Source organism: Candida jiufengensis (genome assembly GCF_024610255.1).
Source record: "Candida jiufengensis strain CBS 10846 chromosome Unknown scaffold4, whole genome shotgun sequence".
NCBI classification, from domain to species: domain Eukaryota; kingdom Fungi; phylum Ascomycota; class Pichiomycetes; order Serinales; family Debaryomycetaceae; genus Lodderomyces; species Lodderomyces jiufengensis.
The window spans coordinates 759854-782287 of record NW_026261559.1 but is presented as its reverse complement, the minus strand read 5'-3'; the positions used below and the strand labels follow the sequence as shown (position 1 = coordinate 782287).

The following is a 22434-nucleotide window of genomic DNA, read 5'->3' as shown; positions in this document are numbered from 1 at the left end:
TTTTTTTTTTTTTTTTTTTTTTTTTTTTTTTTTTTTTTTTTTTTTTTTTTTTTTTTTTTTTTTTTTTTTTTTTTTTTTTTTTTTTTTTTTTTTTTTTTTTTTTTTTTTTTTTTTTTTTTTTTTTTTTTTTTTTTTTTTTTTTTTTTTTTTTTTTTTTTTTTTTTTTTTTTTTTTTTTTTTTTTTTTTTTTTTTTTTTTTTTTTTTTTTTTTTTTTTTTTTTTTTTTTTTTTTTTTTTTTTTTTTTTTTTTTTTTTTTTTTTTTTTTTTTTTTTTTTTTTTTTTTTTTTTTTTTTTTTTTTTTTTTTTTTTTTTTTTTTTTTATTAAATATTTTTTTATGAAGAGGGAAAAATAATCTTCCGTGAGCTACCAAATACTTTACACTAACGTGACTTTATAACCTCGAAAGAAAAGACTGGTTGCTTTTTAAAAAAACTTAATCTAAGCTTCACCGGTCAAAGCACGCTTATATTGCCCCCGAAAATTGATATCCGACTATTGGTCAATTTGCACCATCAAATGCAACTACAATAACTGTATTTTAGAAATTTTGATATTTTGACATTTATTATTACTTAAAATAAGTATTTATATATATAATATGGAGTCGTTAACAAGACAGCGGCTACGATATGGAGCAGTATGTATCATGATCAAAATATAAGATAAGTTAAAGAGAAATATACTAACTTTTAAATCTTTCAGTTTGGTGCAATATTAAGTTTAACAGCGTATAAACAACTAGATAGTAAATCATTTACATATACATCATCATCGTCGACATCATCAAATTCATCACCAACATTTGCAGCAATAGCATTATTCATCAAGCATCATATTAATTCAATAAATCATATACAATCAATAATATCTAAAGAAACATTAGGAATTTATAAACCACATCTAAGTTTAATATTAGTTTTTTTATTTTTTAATTTTTGTAAATGGGGATTATTTGGGAAATTATCAAGTAATGAAATTATAAATTTAAGAGATAAGATTACTTATACTATATGGGAATTTTTTATAGGATTTATATTATTATGTGTTAGATTTAATATTGATGATGGAAGTAAAGATTCTGGAAATATTTTATTATCACAATTTATAAAATTTGGTGGATTATTTTTAGTTTTATTATTATTAAAATGTTTTAATTATTTGAGTTCAGATCGTATTCAGAATTTATCAAATACTACTATTATAATAAATAGAAATGAAGATATGAAAAAATGGGCCATAAAGTTATCTATTGGATTAATAATTTTAAATTTTATTGATGTTTTATTAATTTTTAAATTTTTTTATTCATTATATTTAAATGGTTTTTGGTCAAATTCAATTCCTAATTATTCATCAATTAAAGATAATATTTTAATTGCTATATTTGGATATGAAGTATTATCACTATTTCCAATGATCACATTAACAAGTTTAAAATGTGGATTAGAATTAAATCAAATTTTAAAACCTTGTATTGAAGAAAATCAACAAGATTGGATAGAATATAAAGCATTTATAATAAATATTGGAGAATTTATTGTTAATTTATTACAATTTTTTTCAATTTTATTATTTTCATTAGTGTTTTTATATTTTTATACATTCCCAATTCATATTTTACCATCAAGTTATTTAAGCTTGAAGGTGGTTGTGAATAAAGCTAGGAAATTTGTCAACTTTCAAAAGAAATATATTGTATTAAATAAAAAATTAAAAATACCAACTTTATTGAATGATGATAATTGTGTTATATGTTTAGATGATTTAATGATTGATGATACAACTAAGAACATAAGGGAAATTAATTGTTGTCATCAATTTCATTATGATTGTTTGAAAAAATGGATTAATTATTCTATTTGTTGTCCAACTTGTAGAAAAGCTATCTAAAAATTTGATACAGGAAAAATTTCAGATCCTTGTTTAAGGAGGAGAAAGAATTATATTTAGAAATAGTTTTATAAAATTTTGCATATACTATTTGGTAAACAAAAGGGTTTTTACCATTAATAGTTTGGAGTTTGAGGGATTTTGGGTTTGCTTTTATTTCATTATATTTTAGTTAGATTTAGATTTTTGAATAAATGATTTAACTTTTACTTAAAATCGTTGTAGTTTTAACGAAATTTAATACCGATATGATTCAAACAAAACAAATTAATTTAAAACGAATTAATTTAGCTTTAATAATATTTATCATGATCATAGCGTAACCCTAATACAGTTATGAACCTCAATGCTTGTGTTGAAACAAAAACTAAAAAATATCCTGAAATTTAGTAATCCTTATAAATCAAATATTTTGCAACCGATAATATAATTTATAAAGTTTGAAAAAAAAAAAATTCTTTGCTTTTAATTTATTAGATGTATTTAAAATAAGAATCAAGTGCAATTGATAATATAACTAATTAATATTTTTTATTTAAATGTTGAAAAATATGTCAAATTATTATTTAATATTTTTCATTTATTTAATAACTCTAATAATAATAATATCTTAAAGTAGTTTAAAAAAGTTTAAAAATAAAAATTATAGTCAAAAATAAGGTTAGAAAATTAACTTATTTGATTCGTAAATCTTTTGAACAAGGATTTGATAATGTATATATTTAGATTTGAATATTTAACGAAACTAATATGACATCATTAAGAAACTAATCAATCTTATTTTTCATTTTATTGATTATCAAAGGAAACTGTTCATTGAAATAAATATAATTGATTGTTTCGTTACGGCTAAATATAATTTCATAAGATTCTAAATCGATATAAATTCGGATTAATGGCTTTGATAGATTATCAAACAAGGTTACAAAATCGAAATAATATCATCAAGGGATGATAAATTAATGTAACGTAACAAGATAAAGATGAGAATTACAAAAATTGGGGGGAGAAGGAGAAAGGGCTCATTCAAAATTTTCAACTTTATATTAAATTTAAATTTTCAATCCTTATATTCAATCCTTATTTTCAATCCTCATTTTACGATTCGTTATTTTATTAGTTAATTCGTTTATATATTTAACCTATTCTACTCCGACGTAATGAAAATAAAAAAAGTAATAAAACTACTATAAATAAAACTAAAGGCGGTTAAGTTAAAAATCGTAAATAAGTGAAAAACAAAAAACAATATTATTTATTAAGATTTTCATACTCGACTTAAAATTTTTTTAACAATAGAATACAAGATAAAACAAGCGAAATTTTTTTAAGATCCATTACTTCCATAGATTTGTTCAGTTTACAAGAGTAAAATACTAAATACATAATTCGTTTCCTTTTTGATTGAAAAAATTAATGAATTAAGAATATCAAATACTTACTTATTTACAATTTGTGTTCCCCCCCAGTTTTAAAAATTAATTCCTAACGGAATTATTTTAATTTTATTTTTTTTTTTTTAAAGTTTATAAATTTTTTTTAAATTTATAAAATTTTTAATGTGAGAAAAAAAAAAATTTACATGGGGTGTAAAATATATAAATTCTATTGTCTTTTTATTATTATTATTTTTTTACAATCAATTAATTCAACAAGATCTTAGACAAAAAAACAAACGAAGTTTAGACATGGTTGAGATTAGTATAAAGTTAAGATTTTTTAATGGATTGATGTTTAAATCAAGGTTATTAAGTTGTCTAGTTGATCTTTCAATCGTTGATGAAATAATTAACCCCGGGTGTTGTTATAAAAGTTTTCTATCAAATAATTAGATATATTTTTTCAACCGTTCAGATTTTGTGTAATCAATTTTTTTATTAAAACATTGTCTGAAACACAATTATTGTAAATGATTTAATTATCAACAAGATTTGTGATCAATCAATTTTAATTAGATTTATTTTAAATACAAATAGATTACAGAAATCACAAAATTAATAGTAAATGATTTAATTATACATTATCAGTTTTGGCGGGGGAGAATTTTTGTTGATATACTATCAGATCTGAAAACAATCAATCAAGTTTATTTTGATACATAAAAAATTTAATCGATTAGATTTATTGTTAAAGATTTTGACTTAAACTAAAGTTTTTAGTCAATTTTTGATAATTTGACAAATAATAAGACTTGGAAATAAATTTGATATTTACTATATTAAAAGCCATGTTAAATTTAAATTTATCTCTCCTTATTAAATGATTCGCTAAATAACGGTTGTAATCTAGTTTGACAATAAAATTTTATCCCTTGTAAATGACGTATTCTATAGATCTACTATGTTACAAACTTCAAAAATTAATTAATCTGATAGTAGGTTTAGGTGTATTATCTCTTATTGTAGGTGATTTAGGTGAAATAAGTGAAATAGGTGAAAAGATGAAAAATAATTGATATTAGAGATGATTAGTGTGACCAAATATAATTAATTAATTAATAAAAAGAAAAGAATATATATACAGTACTCCATATTGGCAAACTAATCAATTTAATTCATCAAATAATTTTGTAATTAATGAATTAATTAATTAATTCAATAGAAAGATCAATATGCTACCAGGGTGTTCTATTAAATAATCAAGTGAAACAAGAATGATCAAAGGAAATATGTTCAAATTGATTTGAGACAAGTAGGATAATTGAATTACACCCAATAAGAAATTTTATATTATTTGTTTTGTTATCTTTAATATAATTTTGAATTAATTTTTTGAAAAAAAAAAAGAAAACACAAAATTAAAGTTTGAAAATAAAAAAGAGAATGTGAAAAAAAAAATTTTATATAGAATATTCAAGTAAAAGATAAGAAAAAAGTAAACAAAACTACGGGAAAATATTATTTGTAAAACATCAATTTGAATTAACTACTGTCTTCAATTGGAGATTATATAGTAACATAAATTATTGATTGACCTATATTGAGAAAGATTATCAATTAATCAATAAATAAATTTATTCGAATAAATATTTAGAAATATTAAATAAACTAATACACCCCTTGTTTCTATATTTTTAAATTTTTTAGATTAAAAAGTTTAAATCATTTATATTAGCAAGTGCTACCATATGATAATTTCTATTTACTATTAATTGTGTAAGGCAAAAAAAATAATAATTACACAAACACAAAAATTGAATTTCCTAATCATTCATTTTTTTTGATTAAATTAATTTAAGAAAGATATAATAATGTTGAAGTTGAAATCTAAAAGATATATAAATATAAATAAATTTTTCATTCATTTAATTTAAAAATTTTTTTATGAATAGCTTATCTTAATTTATTATCATCATAAAATAATTATTACTTCCAAATTTTAACACATTATTATATATATTCATTACATTAATATTTACATTCAAATATAAACTTAATTATAGTGTTTGATATTATTTTTTTTTTCCCTTTATCAAGAAATTAAACCAATAAAATTATTTTAAATTTTTTTTTATTTATATTTATACAAAGATTCAAAATTTATTTTACAATTATAAATAAATAACCAATCCTACAATCAATTAACAACAACTTTAAAACTTTTTAATTAGTCCATATATAATTTACAAAATTTTAATGATCAATTAAATATTTCATTAAAAATTTATTCAATAGTACAAATATTTACAAATTAATTCAATTTTTATATAATATATACATACACAACACAAAACAAATTAAAAATGTCTACAAAAGTTATAAGTCAACAACCAACAAGAACAAATTCAACAAAACAAAAATTATCATTATTTACATTTGATTCAGATGATTTATCATCAACTACTTCCACCAACACCACCACAAATCAAGGACAAAAATCACCATCATCAATTATTTCAACATCACCAAAATTAAGAAAAAATAAATCATCAGTTTCAATAATACAATGTGATGAAAGTTGTATATTTGAAAGATCAGTACAAGATTCTTGTTTATTCGAAAATACTAATTCATCATCATCATCAACAAAAAGAACAAATTCAATAATTTCATTATCAAATTCAATTTATAATACTAGTTCAATAACAAATATCAACAATAATAATATAAGTAATACAACAATAAATTATTCAGATATAAGAAGACCAAGATTATCAAATCAAAATTCTTCAATTTCAATTCATCTGATTCATAAACATGAAGATTTAATTCCTCCTGCTTTAGATGCTAATTGTTATTTATCACATACTTCTGAATCAAATTTAAAAGATTTAGATAAATCTACTAATAATAATAATAATTATGATAATTTTTATCAATCAAGAAGAAATTCTTCTGTTTCTGCTTTAAATATGGCATTAGGTAGAAAAATTAAATAAATTTTACTTCATTTATATTTTGGTTTAAAATAAGTTTTTTTTTTTATTTGCAGGTTATTTTGTTTGAGTTTAATTTTAGTTTTAATTTTATTTTTATTTTATGTATATTAATTTGAATTATATTATAAATGTGTTTTTTTTGGTTTAAATATGATTATTTTTTGTAGTTTGGAGATATTTTGGTTCTTTTAATCATCTTATTTTCTCATGACAGGTTCAGTAGGTTTAAAATCTAAGTAATTTTAATTGATTGATATCGAATTGAAATTAGGTCTATAAAATTTAATTAACTTCAAAAGAGATTTTGTTGATTAAATTTCTTATCTAGATTTCAGATTTCAAATTTTTTCTTTTGTACTTTAAATCTCAAATTTCTTTTCCATAAACTAAAATTTACGAAATATTATTAAATTAAATTTTACTCAAATTCAATATTACAATTTACATGTCAAATTAGTATTATTAATGTTTCAAAATTAATTTAATTCTATTAAATACTTTACTCTATTTACTAATATTATTTATTCTAATCCTACCCAAACATCACCATAAAAATTAAATAAATCTTGTTCTTTTTCACTAAAATCATATAATTTACCTGCTTTATAATTTGATTCACCATCATCAGTTGTACCTCCAACTCCTGAATAAGCACACCACATATAACCATTACAATATCTTGAATCCATAAACCAACCTCTACTTGGTTCATCATCTTTATTTATTGCCCATAAATTTAAATCTATTGGTGGTATTATTGCTGAATTTATTCTTAATGGACTATAATAAAAAGTTTTGAAAGATTCAATATCTTTTAAAAATTTTAATCTTGATTGATGTTTAACTTCTTTTTCCCAATCTATTTTGGGAGCTTTTGAACAATAATAAAATCCAGAATTTATCCATACCAATGCATTATCTTGATCTGATATATGACCTGGATGTGGTGAACATAATTCAGTTGATTTATGAGTTGAACCATCTGGTCTTGATCTTTCTGTTGTTGGTGTTTTTTTACCAATAGCTGCTGCAAAATTTTTATTAAAAATATAATTTTCATCACCATTAATAGCCATTGCTAACCAAAATATTTCTTTATCACCATGAATTCTACCATTTATTGGTTCATAAAAATTTAATTGTAACATCATTAATAAAGAATTAAAATGAATATTTCTATTAATCATAACTAATCCTGATTCTTGATAATGATACATTCCATTCATAAATTCATTACCACATGTATAATTTGTCATAATTGGAATATCAAACATAACTGAATCAACAATTGATGGACCTAATTTTTTGAAAAACATAGCATCTGATTTTGGTCTTGATTCAAAAGTTGTTCTATCTTTATAAAAAAATGTACCTGTTTTAATATAACCTTCTAAATTAAAAAAATATTCAGGAGTTTGCATCATTACTGTATCAGCATCAATTAACATAAATTCTTCAAATGAATTAAAAAAAGTTGCTAAAAATTTATTTGCATAACCTTTAAATTTATCTTTAAAATCATCATGTATAACATTATATGTATTAACAAACCAAATTTCTTGTGCTGGTAAACCTTTTTCACTTGTTAAATAATCTTCTGGGAAATGATGTTTAACTTTTTGAAAAGATTTTGGTAATGCTCTTACTTCTTCTCTTGCTGCTGTTACAATTAATTTTTTAGTTTCAACTGATAAATCATCATAATAAACAATTTGTATAGGTAATTTATTATTTAATGTTCTTAATAAATGTATTAATTTCACAGTATCTTCAACATGAGAATCACCAATTGATAAAACTATACCTTTACCATTACACAGATTTTTAAATCTATTTAAAAAAAAATCTAATTGATTAGATTCTTTTAAATCTTTATTTGTTGCTTGTGAACCATCAGTTATATATTTGGACATTTGTGGTGGTTTATATAATACAGTTCCAGTAAATCTTTCAAAAATTGGATTTTCAAATGATAACCATGGATATACTCTATGTTCAAATGCTGTATGTTTTATTGATTTGAAATTTATTAAATTTTCTTCTTTTGTATATTTGAAATCTGGAATACCTTCCCCTCTTCTACTTGCTAAATATATTCCATTTATAAATTTATGTTGATGTTGTATAAATTCATTAGTTTGTTTAATTTGAGTTGAATTATCACTTGTTAAATAACATTTATTAAATACTCTTAAAATTGATAAATGATCAACTATTTTTTGTTCATATTCCATAGTTCTTGTCCAAAATTCATCATATTTTGTTTTAACAAAAGCTTCAAAATCTGGATTATTATCAGCTTCATCTTTATTTTTATGATTTTGTTCTGCCCATTGCTTTTTATATTCATCTAAATAATGATTTCTATAATCATTAAAACTAAATTCTGCTTTATTTTCTAAATGTAATTTTTCATTAATTTTAAAAATCCAATTTTTATCCTCAATAAATAAATTTTGGAAAAATAAATCACAACGTTGTTGAAAATTTAAATTTGCAAATACTGAATCTATATTATGATTTTTGAAAATTTTATTATATACTGAAGCATGTGCGTCAATGCCTCTAACATCTTTTAATTTCAGTTGTTGTTTTTGTAATAATTTGATAGTTAAATCTTCTTTAAATGTTTTAGATCTTGATTCTTCTTCTTCTAATTCTTCTGGTTTTAATTTTTGTTGTTCTTCTAGTAAATTTGATTCATCATATTGATTATATATTGATGATTGTTCTAATGAATTTGTTAAATTATTAAAATTAGATTTATTTCTTGAATGATATGTATAAAATAACCAAATATTTATTATTAATAACCATATTACTATACCAAAATATAGAAAAAATCTTTGTTTTGATCTTGTACCTGTTATTTTTTCCATCATGTTTTAAATATTAATGTATGTATATGAAATTATGCTGAAAAATGTATAAATAAATAAATGAATGAGTATTATGAATTAATGTTAATGAAAAGTAGTTGATTAAAAATTATTATAAGTCTATAAAAATGAATAAAAAAATTTTCCCCTGAATAAAATATTAAATAATATAATATGTCAAAATGTTTATTAATGACAAAAAAAATGAATAATAATAATATAATAATATTAACTTAGATCAAATGTGTAAAAAATTAATGAATATTTCTTTGATTTAAAGTATTAGAATATATATAATGGTATAATTATGTAAAATTGAGCGAGTGAACAAGGATGAGAAATGATTTATCGATAAAAAAAAAATTGATTTTTTTTCTATGATCTATGAATAAAGTGATAATTAAATTATTGTTGAGTAATTTGTAGATTGATTAAAAGTTATTGAATCGTACTCTCTCTCTCTCCTAACAAGTGAGAAGATCGAACTCTTTGGTAATAGTTTATTGATTGATTGATTGATTGATAAGAAGAAGTATCAATCAAATAAAAAAAAATTTGCAAAAAATTTTGAGTTGCCAAAATTTATTTTTTTATATTTCAATTTATTTCTAATAAAAAAATTAAAAAAATTAATTTTAGATTAATAATAAATTTATTTTGTAAACAAATAAAAATAAAAATAAAAATAAAAATTACACACAATAAATAATAAAATATAATTTTATAAATAATACTATGTTTAACTTAAAGACTTACCACCATATACAAATATATATACACATTTAATCGAAAAAGATTTACATATTAAAATACTATGAATTAATCGAAAATTAGGGAGATTTATATCAATACTATATTGTAAATCTTTCTAACTAATAATCGTTAATCTATTAGATAAATAAATAATAATAAATTATATTAACTTTTTACGAACTTTTTTATTTTTTTTTTTCAATTTTATTTTTTAATTTTATCTTTTTTTTTTTTTATATATATTTTTCTTCTCTTCTTTAGACGGCTAAAATTATTTATTGAATATAAATCCAAAAGAGTATTTGTTTCAGTTAGTGAAAATCTATACTGAATTTATTTATTAAGTTGTTAATATTATTTGTTTTTTAATAAATCTAAATAATAATATTATTATCTATCTATTATTGTTAATACCAGCAAGTATTTGAAGACAAAACAATAAAGTAGTCTATTATTATAATATATAGCATATCAATTTTGTGTAAAAGTAGTATTAAATGTATAATGTGTTATCAAGAAAAACAAAAGATATCATATGTAATATATATAAATCATAATAATAGTATAGTAGAATATTCAATTGAACCAGCTTAAATCATAAATGAGAAAAATCAAGAAGATATAAAGGTAACCAATAAACTTCTCCACAAATTATATCTATTAAGCCTAGTCAATGACATTTGTAAAATATGGGTGGGTGATCATAATTATTTTAGTTTAATTATAAATATTTCAATTGTGATAAGTAAGAAGTAAATCTTCATCTTTTACAACGTTCTTATTTAAAAGTTAATTTTTTGTATCACTTTATTTGTATATAACGTGTAAACAATATGCAGTATCTTGTGCAAATTATATCTTCCTTATTACACAAAATTACTTCCTAGCTATTACTTTGGTTTGTATACTCTTTTAATTATTAAATAGATTTGTTTAATCATATCATTTCAAATGAAACCACAATTATTGGTATTATGGTCTTACTACCAAAGATATTGGCCAATAAGCAAACACCAAGTAGTCTTCGAGATAGACACATATAAATTAACTTCCCTATCTAGTCTCAACTATAACAGGGGTTTTTTAAAGTTTTTCTATAATTGTAATTAAAAAAAAAAAAGATCTAGATAAACTTAAATTATTCAATTAAAAAATATTTGATAATAACAAGACGTGTTTGATTAAACTTACGTGTTGCCTATTGAACGTGTTTGTTCAAATGAGAGGTGTCTACGGGAAAAGATGCCGTAAATCGAAGTCATAGATACTAATTGATCGATCAATTAATTTCAATTGATACGAAATATCCAACAAATTAATTTTTGTTGTGGTTAAGTTATTTTGGTTTGCGATCAATACATTGTAGTACTTTCAGAAAAAAAAAACCAGTGAAAAATTCACAAATCTTATAAAACAGATAATGCAGAATTAATTAAAATTAATTGTTTTACAAAATCAAAAATGAAAAAATTATTTTAACGATTAAATTTAGTGCCTTAAATAAAATAAGCTTTTTTATGATACCTCTTATTTGATAAAGATATAGTAATTCAATTAACTTTGGCTTATTCAAGAGTTGGATTAATTATCTTGGTAACATCTAATGAACTTTAATTCCAATCTTTTGTGTTTTGAAGATAATAATAATGATAATTAGATAAAAGAGTAATGGTTAATTTATATTTTAGTTTACGAATATATAAAAATAAGTTCAATATTACACAAATTTGGTAAACTGAACATTACATCACAAAATCAACTGTATATCGATTTAAATAATCAGATAATGTTTTAAAATTGTAGATCAATCCAGCACGTTTAAATTGTGAAAATATCTGAAATGGTTGTCGCTTTTTTTGAATACTATACATTATCAATAACTTGCAGCAAGAATCTAGCAAATTTTTATTTTAAAAAGAAAAACAAATTCAGAAACAATTCAACTTTTCTGAGATATTAAATGAGTACCCTTTTCTCAATTGGTCTAAAATATTCCCAATTTAGACGTTAATATTATTTAAAATTCATTAATCACTATTTTTTTAAATGCCTTTTAATTTTATTCTTCTTCTTAATTCAGGGGAATTTCAAATTTTAAAAGAAGATTTTGATTTTTCTTGTTACTGTAACAAGCTTTTTTCAATTTAAAAAACTTTAACTTACAACTTGAAATACAACATTCATCACGTTAGAAAAAAAAAGAAAAAGATTTTCCATAAATGTGAGTAAAGACGCGTCTTTGATCTATTATAGATGTTGAATTGATGTGAATGTGCATTTTCGTAATTACTTTGATTTGCCTTATTTGACTTGTTTGTACATGATTCTGTAATTATTTTTGTAATTAGTAAAAAAATTGATTCACCGATACGAGTGTCTTTCATTTGCGTCTAATTTAAGAGAAATAAGTACGAAGTAATTTCAGTTGCACCAAATAAATTTTAGACTACTAGTTGTGAGTATGAGAAATTGAGAAAAAAATAAATTAGATTTGATGTATTGGCTTGATTTACTTCACTTCCAACTTCAATATACCAGCTACCAAAACTGACAAACTTGGAGAATAAATTCAGAGGTAATAAAGAAAAGGTTCATAACCAAAATGGCAACTTAGAAGAACAAAAAAACGGTTAAATCAAAAGATCTTAATAGTCATAATTTCTTTTCAAATTAAATATCACAATAAATAAGAAAATTTTTAAATCACCGAAACGTGTCTCACAAAAAAAATTGCAAGCCACAAAACTCTTGTCATGATGAGAAACAAAACCCAATAGTGCATGAATAAAGAAAACAAAATCAAAAGGAAAGAAAATTTAGGTCTGGACTTGTTTTTTGATCCTTTGGGGAATTATCACTAAACTATAAATTTTTAGAAAACTAAATTAATGGTTATTCATTCGAAATTTCAATTTAGTTCTCGAGTTTTAAATATTGTTTCAACTATCGTTCAGAATAAAAAAAAAATTTGATCCCCATCTCTTAGAATGAATATTACAAGTATATAAGATCTCAAACTGAAATTAGAAAATCTGTCAACTTAATATCAACATCGAAGAGAGATTAATGTGAAATCTTTCATGCAAACCAGAGTACTTTTAATATTTTGAAAAAATGTCTTGTTTCAAAATTATCCAGAAGTCAGAAAAACACAAATTTAAATTAACTTCTTTCTTCTCCTTCGTTTAGATCTTAATCACATTTTGTGTAACTATTGTGATATTTTACGAGATTTAATGGTAGCGTTTGTCTACTGAAATCTAAGATTAGAGTTACTGCTTTTAATGTTTATTATTGTATCTGATCTTCTTGGGTTAAAATTTACTTGATTTAAAGATCTACTGATTGAGCTCGGAGTTTGAATTGACAACTACTATTGAAGTATAAAAAACTTGCATCTTCATACCTTTTGAGCTAAAATTAATGAGGGACGAACATTAATTGATCTTGTATTATGTTAGAGATCCAAAATAATGAAATTTTGCAACAAATTGTGACCAAATTTTTTGTTTTAATTTTTACTCAATCTAAAGAAGTTATTTCAACTTCTACAAAGCCCAAACTCAATCAATTTAATACCAATACTTAACTTGCATTTAACTTTAAGCTTTAAGGTGTGATTGCTTTGATATCTACAACAATTGTAGGTTTCAATTGATTGCTAACGTTTGTAAGAATGCTAAGATTTTATGCACTCAAACCCCAAGGGTCAACATTCCTGATTAACTACACTAATAAATCTGTGCTGAAAAGGGGATACAATTAAGAAACAAGGTTAACACCGCTTGTTTTTTCTTCTTTTTCAATAATCTTATAATAATAAACTATTTTTTTATCCTCTACAACCTTGGCAGAGCAAAATTATGAGACTTTCTCAGAAATAATAAGCTAATTTAATTGAAAAAATTGATGATTATATATCTCCATATTATATTTGAAAAGCGAAGTGTTAAGAGCACAAGGTGAAGGATAATGAATTAACTCAAAATTTCACGTTTTAAAAAGCTGACCTTTAATTCTTGATTTACCAGATATAAATTACAAAGTTAAATATTAACAATAACAAAAGCTGAACAATTGATTAAACTATATAATTATAAAAATTTAAAAATTTTAAAATATAATAATGAATGAAGTGAAGTAAAATGAATAATAAATAATTTTGAAAAAAAAATGTGAATATATTTATGCAAGATGTAGAATTATAACCAGTATAATCATATTTTTGTTTATTTAATGAATAGTAATATTTTCTTTTATTAATAATTTAGTAATATGATTTGAATTTGAGTTACCACCACCATTCTTGATTAGATTTTCTTTTGCAATGTGTTTACCATTCCCATTATTAGTTCTATTATATTTTGTTGAAGTATGTATCATAAAAACTCTATCTTTATTATATTTTAATTTAAATTTTAAACTCAAAAATAATCCTAAATCTATTAAAAATAAAATTATACCTGATGATATAATTAATGAAACTAAAGTTAATGATAAAGTTGTTGTTATTTGTTCAAATTTTAATATAAAATTTAATGGATATGAATATGTAATTGATGAATCCGTTATTAAATTTGTTAATGATAAATACATTTTGAGAATAAATTATTGTAGATGTGTTGTTTGAAAAATTAGATTTATATATGTATGTGATGATTTATTATATGTAATATTAAATTATTTTGATAATCGTGGGTCCCGAAAAAAATCAAAATTGTAGATATAAATAGATAAGGTAATAAATAAGTATTGAAGAATGATTAATAGCTAACGCTAACAATGTAGATAGATAGATAGATAAACTAAACTTGTAAAATCTGAGGAATGAGTTTATAATGATTGATGAATGAAAAATACAAAAAATATATAATGATAAGAATTTAGAGATGTATAACTATACTTATATATATATATATTTATATTTATAATATTTAATATATTATAAAAAAAAGAATTAATATTTTAATTTTCAATTTCCCGATTTAAACCATAAACCATAAATAATAATAAATAATAAATAATAACTAAAATTAAAGAAGAAAAGAAAAGAAAAAGAAAAAAATATAAAATTAGATATATAAAAAATGTCTCAAAATGATAACTTGAGAGTTTTTTAAGTTCAAAATGTAAATAAGTTAAGGATACAAATTAAGTCAATTATAGATTAATAATAATTAAATAAAGTAATAATTGATGTATGAAAGACATTAACTTTAACATATGTTTGAATTTTCAATTTTACTTTTTTACATTTTTATTATTTTATTTTAATTATATAATTAAAAATAATCAGGCGTATTTTAAGAGAAAAAAATAAAAAAAAATACCGTTCAATTTTGTAACCACTATTGAAAATATACAAAAGAAAAAAGTGAATTGAGAATTCATTTTGGTATTATGAAAAGCTTCTTTCAAGGTTAAACTTTAAGGTTATTCATTATTACTCAATAAATTTATGTTTTGGATATTTTTTGCACAGTTTATTTTCATCGAGCTCATAACAAGCTTAGATCTTTTATTTTATCCAGCAATATATCAGAAATTCTTTTCTATATATTATTTTAAAGTTTTATTATAAATGGAGTTAATGTATAATTACTTATTTTTTTATCGAACTGGGGGTGAAGTCATCTTTTTTTGTATTGTTGTTAAGATGTAGAAGTTAATTTACGGATAGATCTGCACTAAAAAAAAGAGATTGTCACAGATCTTTGTCGTGACAACAATTTTTTATGACATGAATTTTACTAGCCAATATTTTTCAAAACCATAGAAAAAAAAAAAATAGAATATATTGACTTTAAGATGCTCTTTTTGTTTTGCAAAGAAATAGAATCTAGTTCTTTGCGTGCATGCAATTATTATTGGTATGTAAATGAGTCTACATAAAGAAACAATAATTGATTTGTTCTTCAATGATGAAATAACAAAAAACATAACTTATCTACATTATTTGAATTATTCATGTAAAGAAAATTTTATCCTGATTTCAAAGTCTATCAATTATAATTATTGCCAATATTTAAGAATTGAAAATTTTACTAACAAACTATTATTAGACAAACTAGATTATCAAAATTTTATTGATTTTAAAATGAGCTCAGCTATCTAGCATAGAATCTAAAACTTGTTAATTATTGTCTCAAAAAAGAAACAATTGAAAGATATTTAGGGGTAAAAAATTTATAAAATCTTAAGACCAAACGTTTGATTTACCTTAATTTATTAAAGCACATACTTTTCAATTATATCCCTTTTTTTCCTTAAATCTGACAGGTAATGAGACATTTTTATAAGTACATCTGCAATATTTTTGCAACAAGTAACATAATTTGGTTTTGCATTTACTTGACCACACCCAGACATACAACTATTCACCGACTGACGTAAACTAATTAAATTAAAATATCATGATTTCATCATTTTGGATCTCTATTGTTTAAGAATAATGTCTAGTACAAACAATAAAAAGTCTCGAAAAAATTTCCTATCCACAATCCAGATAATTAAAAATTAAGGAATTATTGTAATCAAAATTAAAAAAAAGGAGACAAATTTTATATTAACTTTAATGCATAATTTAGGATTTCAACTTGACAGATCTGAAATTATGAACACTGGAATTTTCATATCTGTGTTTAAAATCTATAACTAGTCCAAGTTTATCAAAAACGTTTTCAAAATTGTATCCGAACAGATTTTCAAATTATGAATTAAGATCTAGATTGGAAAAAAAAATTTTCACCAAACGTTTACTCTATTAGTGGTGCCTTTTACAAAGTCTAAATATAAATCAATTGTCTCTTGAATTGTTTCAAATTTATTAAAACACAAATAAATTTGTCTTTATTTACACCCCCCTCAATTTGATGAACATATCTTATCAATTAAGTACAGATACGACTTATAATATTTTTAAACACTTCAATTGTTACAGCTGTGAGAAAATGTCTTTTTGATTTCCCAACTCATTCCGGGTATTTACATGGCTCTATTCTTCTCAATTTACAATATTTTAATTAAAGTTTGTAAGATTGGCTGTGTTTTGCAGCAAATTGTAATGAATTTTCCTGCTCGAAAGAGTACAAATTTATCTATTAGAATCAATATATAATAAAATATTATATTGTTACATAAATCCTTCTTTCTTTCCTTTTGTAAGTATGGTATATCGATGCAATTAAGATATAATAAATAATTATAATTCCTTATTTGTTCTGTGGATTTCTTGAATTATTTATCCGTATTCTGAACAGTCCTTGAATTTATAGATGTATTTTTCCATCGATCCAAACCCTCGGGTCCAAACACAATATAATCTCATCATTATAGTAAGACATTTCTTGTTTGATTGTTATTGAATGTAACTTTCTGACTTTTTAATTAACTTAGAAGAAGCACGAGGATATGGAAAATATACTAAGTACTGAACATCGAAGTTTAGAATGACAACATTATTAATACTATATTAAAAATAGAACTATGAAATTGAAAATTAACCATCGACTTAGCTGTCAACGGGATGAGAGGTCAGTCCTTTATATTGTCAAATTAATCGTAACTACAGAAAAGATGTAATTACAAGTAATGTCAATGATCTTATTAAATAAAGTGTAAATTTCAAGTGTACTACTACAAAATATATCTTAATTTAAATAATGCCTCTTTTGTCTGTTGGACTTGCTCTTGTGATGGACTAATTTTTCATTTTGAAATGCAAATGACTTCAATGAAGACTCAAAATACAATCTTTCATCATGTGTTCCATTTTTCAAGACATGTTCTGCTTGTAATTGAATCATGTGGATATGTTTTGTGATTGCTTCTTGTTGCAAGTTTCTAGAATATGGATCATCCCCGTCTTCACATGGAGCTTCACTTGGTGAATTGTCAATTTCATTGATCTCCCAATCTTGGTTTGAATCAGCTTCCTCATTGAATTCGGCAGTGGTTTTCATAATTCTTCTTTTCTTTTTTGAATGCAGTGTAACATAGGGAGTTAAAATGTTTTCTTTATCATGTTTCTTCAAAATTGATAAATCTCCATCTACTTCCCACTTCAAAAGACTTCTCCTCATATCAGTGTCCAATTTTCCCAAATCAATTCCCAATTTATTACAAACCCGTTGATAATCAGAATATTTAATTTTGAATGCTTGGTCCAACAAACTAATTGATGTATTAAAGTTTTTGTTTGGAAGTACATTGTGGACCATGTTCCATGATGCTCCGGAGACTGCACAATCAACCAACCATTTTTTAACGGGCATTCTTAATTTATCTGACAAAATGTTAGATTTTTTGAAAAAATGATGATTATGCACATAGTTGTAAGTAGTATGATAGATACCATCAATAATATTTACCTTTATAGAGGCTTCACATCCACATTTTATTGAATTTATTTCTCTTTGGCTTAAAGTATCACTTTTCTTTGAATATGTATCACGAGGAGATCCTTTACGTTCACAATTGTAATAAAGGTAGGGTTTTTCATCTCTTAAGTTCCAATTGTGATGTCTTGATACCGTTTCTAAGAAAGAATTAAATTCACTTTTATCAAACTTGAAATAATGTTTTGGTTTTACCAAATTATCTACTAAAGAATCAGGTATGATGAATTTCATAAGACGACTTGCTGGGTCAATACTTTTCATCATCAATTGAATAGAAAGAGGTATGTCTTCATCCTCAATTGACCCTAAATCATCCACTTCTAACAAATGCTCAAACAGTTTGTGCTTTTCTACATCAAAATTTTTATTTAAATATTCAGGATTAAAGACTTGTTTATTAAATTCATGATCTATTTGAGGATTTTTTAGTATAGCCACTATGATTGGATGACTCTCTTTGATCTTTTCCTGTATTTCTTCTAATGATAAAAATTGTTTGATTAAAGGATGATAAGCAGCATTAAATTCAACACTTGCATTTAATAAATTTTCATCAATAATTGAAGCAGACATTTTCATCAGAAGTTGTTCATCTAAATCCTTTTTATATAATGAAACATTATTATCTTTCAGACTCTCTTCCTCAGTTAATCCATCATCCTTATCATTATAACATAATTCACCCAATAACAGTTTAATGGTTCTATTCTTTAATTCATCTACCCCAAAATTATAAAAAGTTGAAACTTTCGGATTGGAACCAGCAGAGTTAGCACTTATGTCTTTACCAATTAGTTGACTACTATTACTTGTCGAGGAATCCACTTCTTCATTTGTAATACAGTTTTCAACCTTTGATTTATCTATCTCCTCTTCAACAAATTCATACTTTAATACAGGACAAGACTGAGGCAGATCCATGGTTTTTGAATTATTATCTTTCTCTGTGGTAGGAATTTTGAATTTCATTGTTTGAGATGAATTATAGTTGTCATTTAAAGTAGATTTAAAGTTTGATTGAAATGAGGATGTGAAAGAATCTAACAATGAATTGTCTTGTTTGGGAGGTCTACCTTTTTTTTTCTTTGGAACAGTGTTTGACATTATTGATATAAATGAATGAAGTTGGTTACAAGAAGAGTTTAAAAAAATACAACATTTGTTTACATTTTTGAAATACTTTTGTTTACATTTTTAAGATTTTATTTGTAATTTTTGCAGCATGCGGATTCAAACAAATTGAGTTACCAATAAACTGTAATGCATAAGAAAACAATAACTCCTATAAAGAATCTGGAAATGAACAATAAATGAAATTCACCATAACATTCGCGATTGTAAGTGAGTTCGATGTTGCGCCATAAATCTTTTTCCCAATGATGCCAACATTACCTCTCGAGCTTAAATTTCATTCGTTAAATGAATGCTTATAAAAATTTTTGAATAAAGTAATTTAATGCACACCTTGAGGGAGCGTAGATTAAATCCATTGGGTATATACATACTATTGGATATTTGATCAGGTTTCATCTAGAGTAGGATGATCGATTTTATGACCAGATACTGCAGAAAGAATTTGTAGATTTGAACAGTTTTAACATATTTTTAATACACACAAATGTGTAGTCATTAGATCGATTTTTTTGACTCATCAAAACGAGTCAAAAATTAAAAAAAAATTCATATATGCAGATACAGAGCTATTTCAAGTTCTTTACAATAGCACGGACCAATAATAATGTTACAACCTTAGCTTTATCACTGGTGAAGACTTTGTCTGATTTACAACTTTCGGCTCTCTCAAGTCTACAACTTATGACTAACACAACAATTAAAGTTTTAATTGGTATACTTCTACGGGTAAATTCTTTTTTCTTTTTTTTTGGTTGCAAATGTTTTCATCAGTAAGATAAATAATTTATTATAAATTCTTTTTTTTTCACAGTTATATGAATCATCTTTATCAAATCATCCACAATTAAAGATGTCTAAGAAAACCTCAGAGTTTCAAGTACATGAAACCACTACAAATGTTGGATCATCAAATAATTATGATATACCGCCTTCATCATCATCAATAGAAATAGAGACTACAAAATCAAATTCAGGGAAAACGAACCCCATATTATATTATCTTAATATAGCATCAAAAAAATTAGATTCATTTGGAGTTGAAACTAGAGGTATTGAAAGAATAGAACCATATGAAAGATCAACGAACAAAACCAAACAATTAATAAGTGTTATTGGATTATGGTTGTCAGCTTGTGGTGGTTTATCATCCATGTCAACTTTTTATTTAGGACCTTTATTATTTGGATTAGGTTTGAAAAATACAATGATTGCTGGATTAGTTGGTCATACTTTAGGATGTTTTATTGCAGCTTATTGTTCATTAATGGGTCCAAGATCTGGTTGTAGACAAATGGTTAGTGCAAGATTTTTATTTGGTTGGTGGTTTGTTAAATTAGTTGCATTAGTTAGTATTATTGGAGTTATGGGTTGGTCAGTTGTTAATTGTTTAGTTGGAGGTCAAATATTGGCAAGTATGAGTAATAATAAGATACCACTTTGGGCTGGGATAGTTTTGATTGCAGGTATTTCATTAACTGTTGCAATTGGTGGTATAAAACATTTAATGAGAATTGAAGCATTATTGAGTTTACCAGTTAATTTTGCTTTTCTTTTATTATATGTTGTTGCTTCACAAAAATTTGAATATTTGACTTTAGGAGATGCTATAACTGATCCAGCTACTATAAAAGGTAATTGGTTAAGTTTTTTTTCATTATGTTATTCAATTACTTCAACTTGGGGTTCAATAGCATCTGATTACTATATTTTATTTCCAGAAACTACTCCAGATGTTCAAATATTCACTATTACATTATTAGGTATTTTCATACCAACTACTTTTGTAGGTGTTGCAGGTTTATTAATTGGTAATGTTGCATTGACATATAAACCTTGGGGTGATGCTTATGAAAATTTTGGAATGGGAGGTTTATTAAATGAAGCTTTCAAACCTTGGGGTGGAGGTGGAAAATTTTTATTGATATTAATTTTCTTTTCATTAATTTCAAATAATATTTTAAATACTTATTCAGCCGCATTTGGTGTACAATTAGCAGGTTCAGGATTTGCAAAAGTTCCAAGATGGTTATGGGCAGTTGCATTAACTGCAGTATATTTAATTTGTGCATTAGTTGGTAGAAATAAATTTGCAACTATTTTAGGTAATTTCTTACCAATGGTTGGTTATTGGATATCAATGTATTTTATAATGCTTTTAGAAGAAAATGTCATTTTTAGAACTGATAGATTCAAATATTTATATGAAAAAGAATTTTCAAATGAACAAGAAGAATCAGAAAGTATGGATTTAAAACAAAAAATTCATTATCCAACTAGATCAAAACAACATTATAATTTTAAAATATGGAATGATTATGATAAATTAACACAAGGTATAGCTGCTACTTGTTCATTTATAATAGGTGCTACTGGTGCTGCTGTTGGTATGTCACAAACATATTGGATTGGTCCAGTTGCAAGAAGAATTGGTGGTGAATATGGAGGTGATATTGCAATGTGGCTATGTATGGGATTTAGCGGGTTGTGCTACCCAGTATTTAGGTATATAGAGTTACATAGATTCAGAAGATGATCTACAAGTTGAAGCAATTTACAAAATACACTAATACAACATACATTTCTATATACATTTCTATATACATTTCTTGGTTATGTGGTTATGTGGTTATGTGGTTCTTAGTTATCCAGTATTTAGATATATAGAGTTAAAAAAATTTAATAGTTTATAGAATGATGAAATAAAACTTTATACTCTTCAACAAAAACGCTGAAACATTATCAAACTTAATTTGATATTGTCTGTAAACATTTCTTATTCTAAAGTTCCACCTTCATTGAATGATCCATCAGAATTAAACGTTTACTAAGTGTTCCCAACCGCCAACAAGTCAACACAAGAGTGACCCAAATTAACCAAATTAATTTACGTGGTGCAGGCCACAACTTTTCGACAGTTTAACCTCTAATTTCTCATCAAAAACCATCAATCTAATTTAAAAAGATTTTGGTACAGGGAAGGCCTTTGACAACCTCCACCT

General features: G+C 23.6%; 6 protein-coding genes across 6 annotated transcripts; 3 read left to right on the top strand and 3 right to left on the bottom strand. All coding sequences in view use genetic code 12, as the record gives it.

The window, feature by feature from the left end:
* Positions 1–600: 600 nt before the first annotated feature.
* On the top strand, positions 601–1892 carry KGF54_002269 (uncharacterized protein; the record flags this gene model as incomplete). Its single annotated transcript, XM_051762730.1, has 2 exons — positions 601–639; positions 705–1892. 2 exons carry the CDS (start codon positions 601–603, stop codon positions 1890–1892), a joined length of 1227 nt encoding a protein of 408 aa, XP_051620781.1.
* A 3742-nt stretch (positions 1893–5634) lies between these two features.
* On the top strand, positions 5635–6270 carry KGF54_002268 (uncharacterized protein; the record flags this gene model as incomplete). The annotated part of the gene is made up of 1 exon (XM_051762729.1): positions 5635–6270. One exon carries the CDS (start codon positions 5635–5637, stop codon positions 6268–6270), a length of 636 nt encoding a protein of 211 aa, XP_051620780.1.
* A 521-nt stretch (positions 6271–6791) lies between these two features.
* Positions 6792–9152, bottom strand: MNN12 (alpha-1,3-mannosyltransferase; the record flags this gene model as incomplete). Its single annotated transcript, XM_051762728.1, has 1 exon — positions 6792–9152. The coding sequence occupies one exon, from the start codon at positions 9150–9152 to the stop codon at positions 6792–6794; it is 2361 nt and encodes a 786-aa protein (XP_051620779.1).
* Positions 9153–14135: 4983 nt separating this feature from the next.
* On the bottom strand, positions 14136–14498 carry KGF54_002266 (uncharacterized protein; the record flags this gene model as incomplete). Its single annotated transcript, XM_051762727.1, has 1 exon — positions 14136–14498. The coding sequence occupies one exon, from the start codon at positions 14496–14498 to the stop codon at positions 14136–14138; it is 363 nt and encodes a 120-aa protein (XP_051620778.1).
* Positions 14499–17551: 3053 nt separating this feature from the next.
* On the bottom strand, positions 17552–19405 carry KGF54_002265 (uncharacterized protein; the record flags this gene model as incomplete). The annotated part of the gene is made up of 1 exon (XM_051762726.1): positions 17552–19405. The coding sequence occupies one exon, from the start codon at positions 19403–19405 to the stop codon at positions 17552–17554; it is 1854 nt and encodes a 617-aa protein (XP_051620777.1).
* Positions 19406–20285: 880 nt separating this feature from the next.
* On the top strand, positions 20286–21968 carry FCY23 (Fcy23p; the record flags this gene model as incomplete). The annotated part of the gene is made up of 1 exon (XM_051762725.1): positions 20286–21968. The coding sequence occupies one exon, from the start codon at positions 20286–20288 to the stop codon at positions 21966–21968; it is 1683 nt and encodes a 560-aa protein (XP_051620776.1).
* Between the last annotated feature and the right edge of the window lie 466 nt (positions 21969–22434).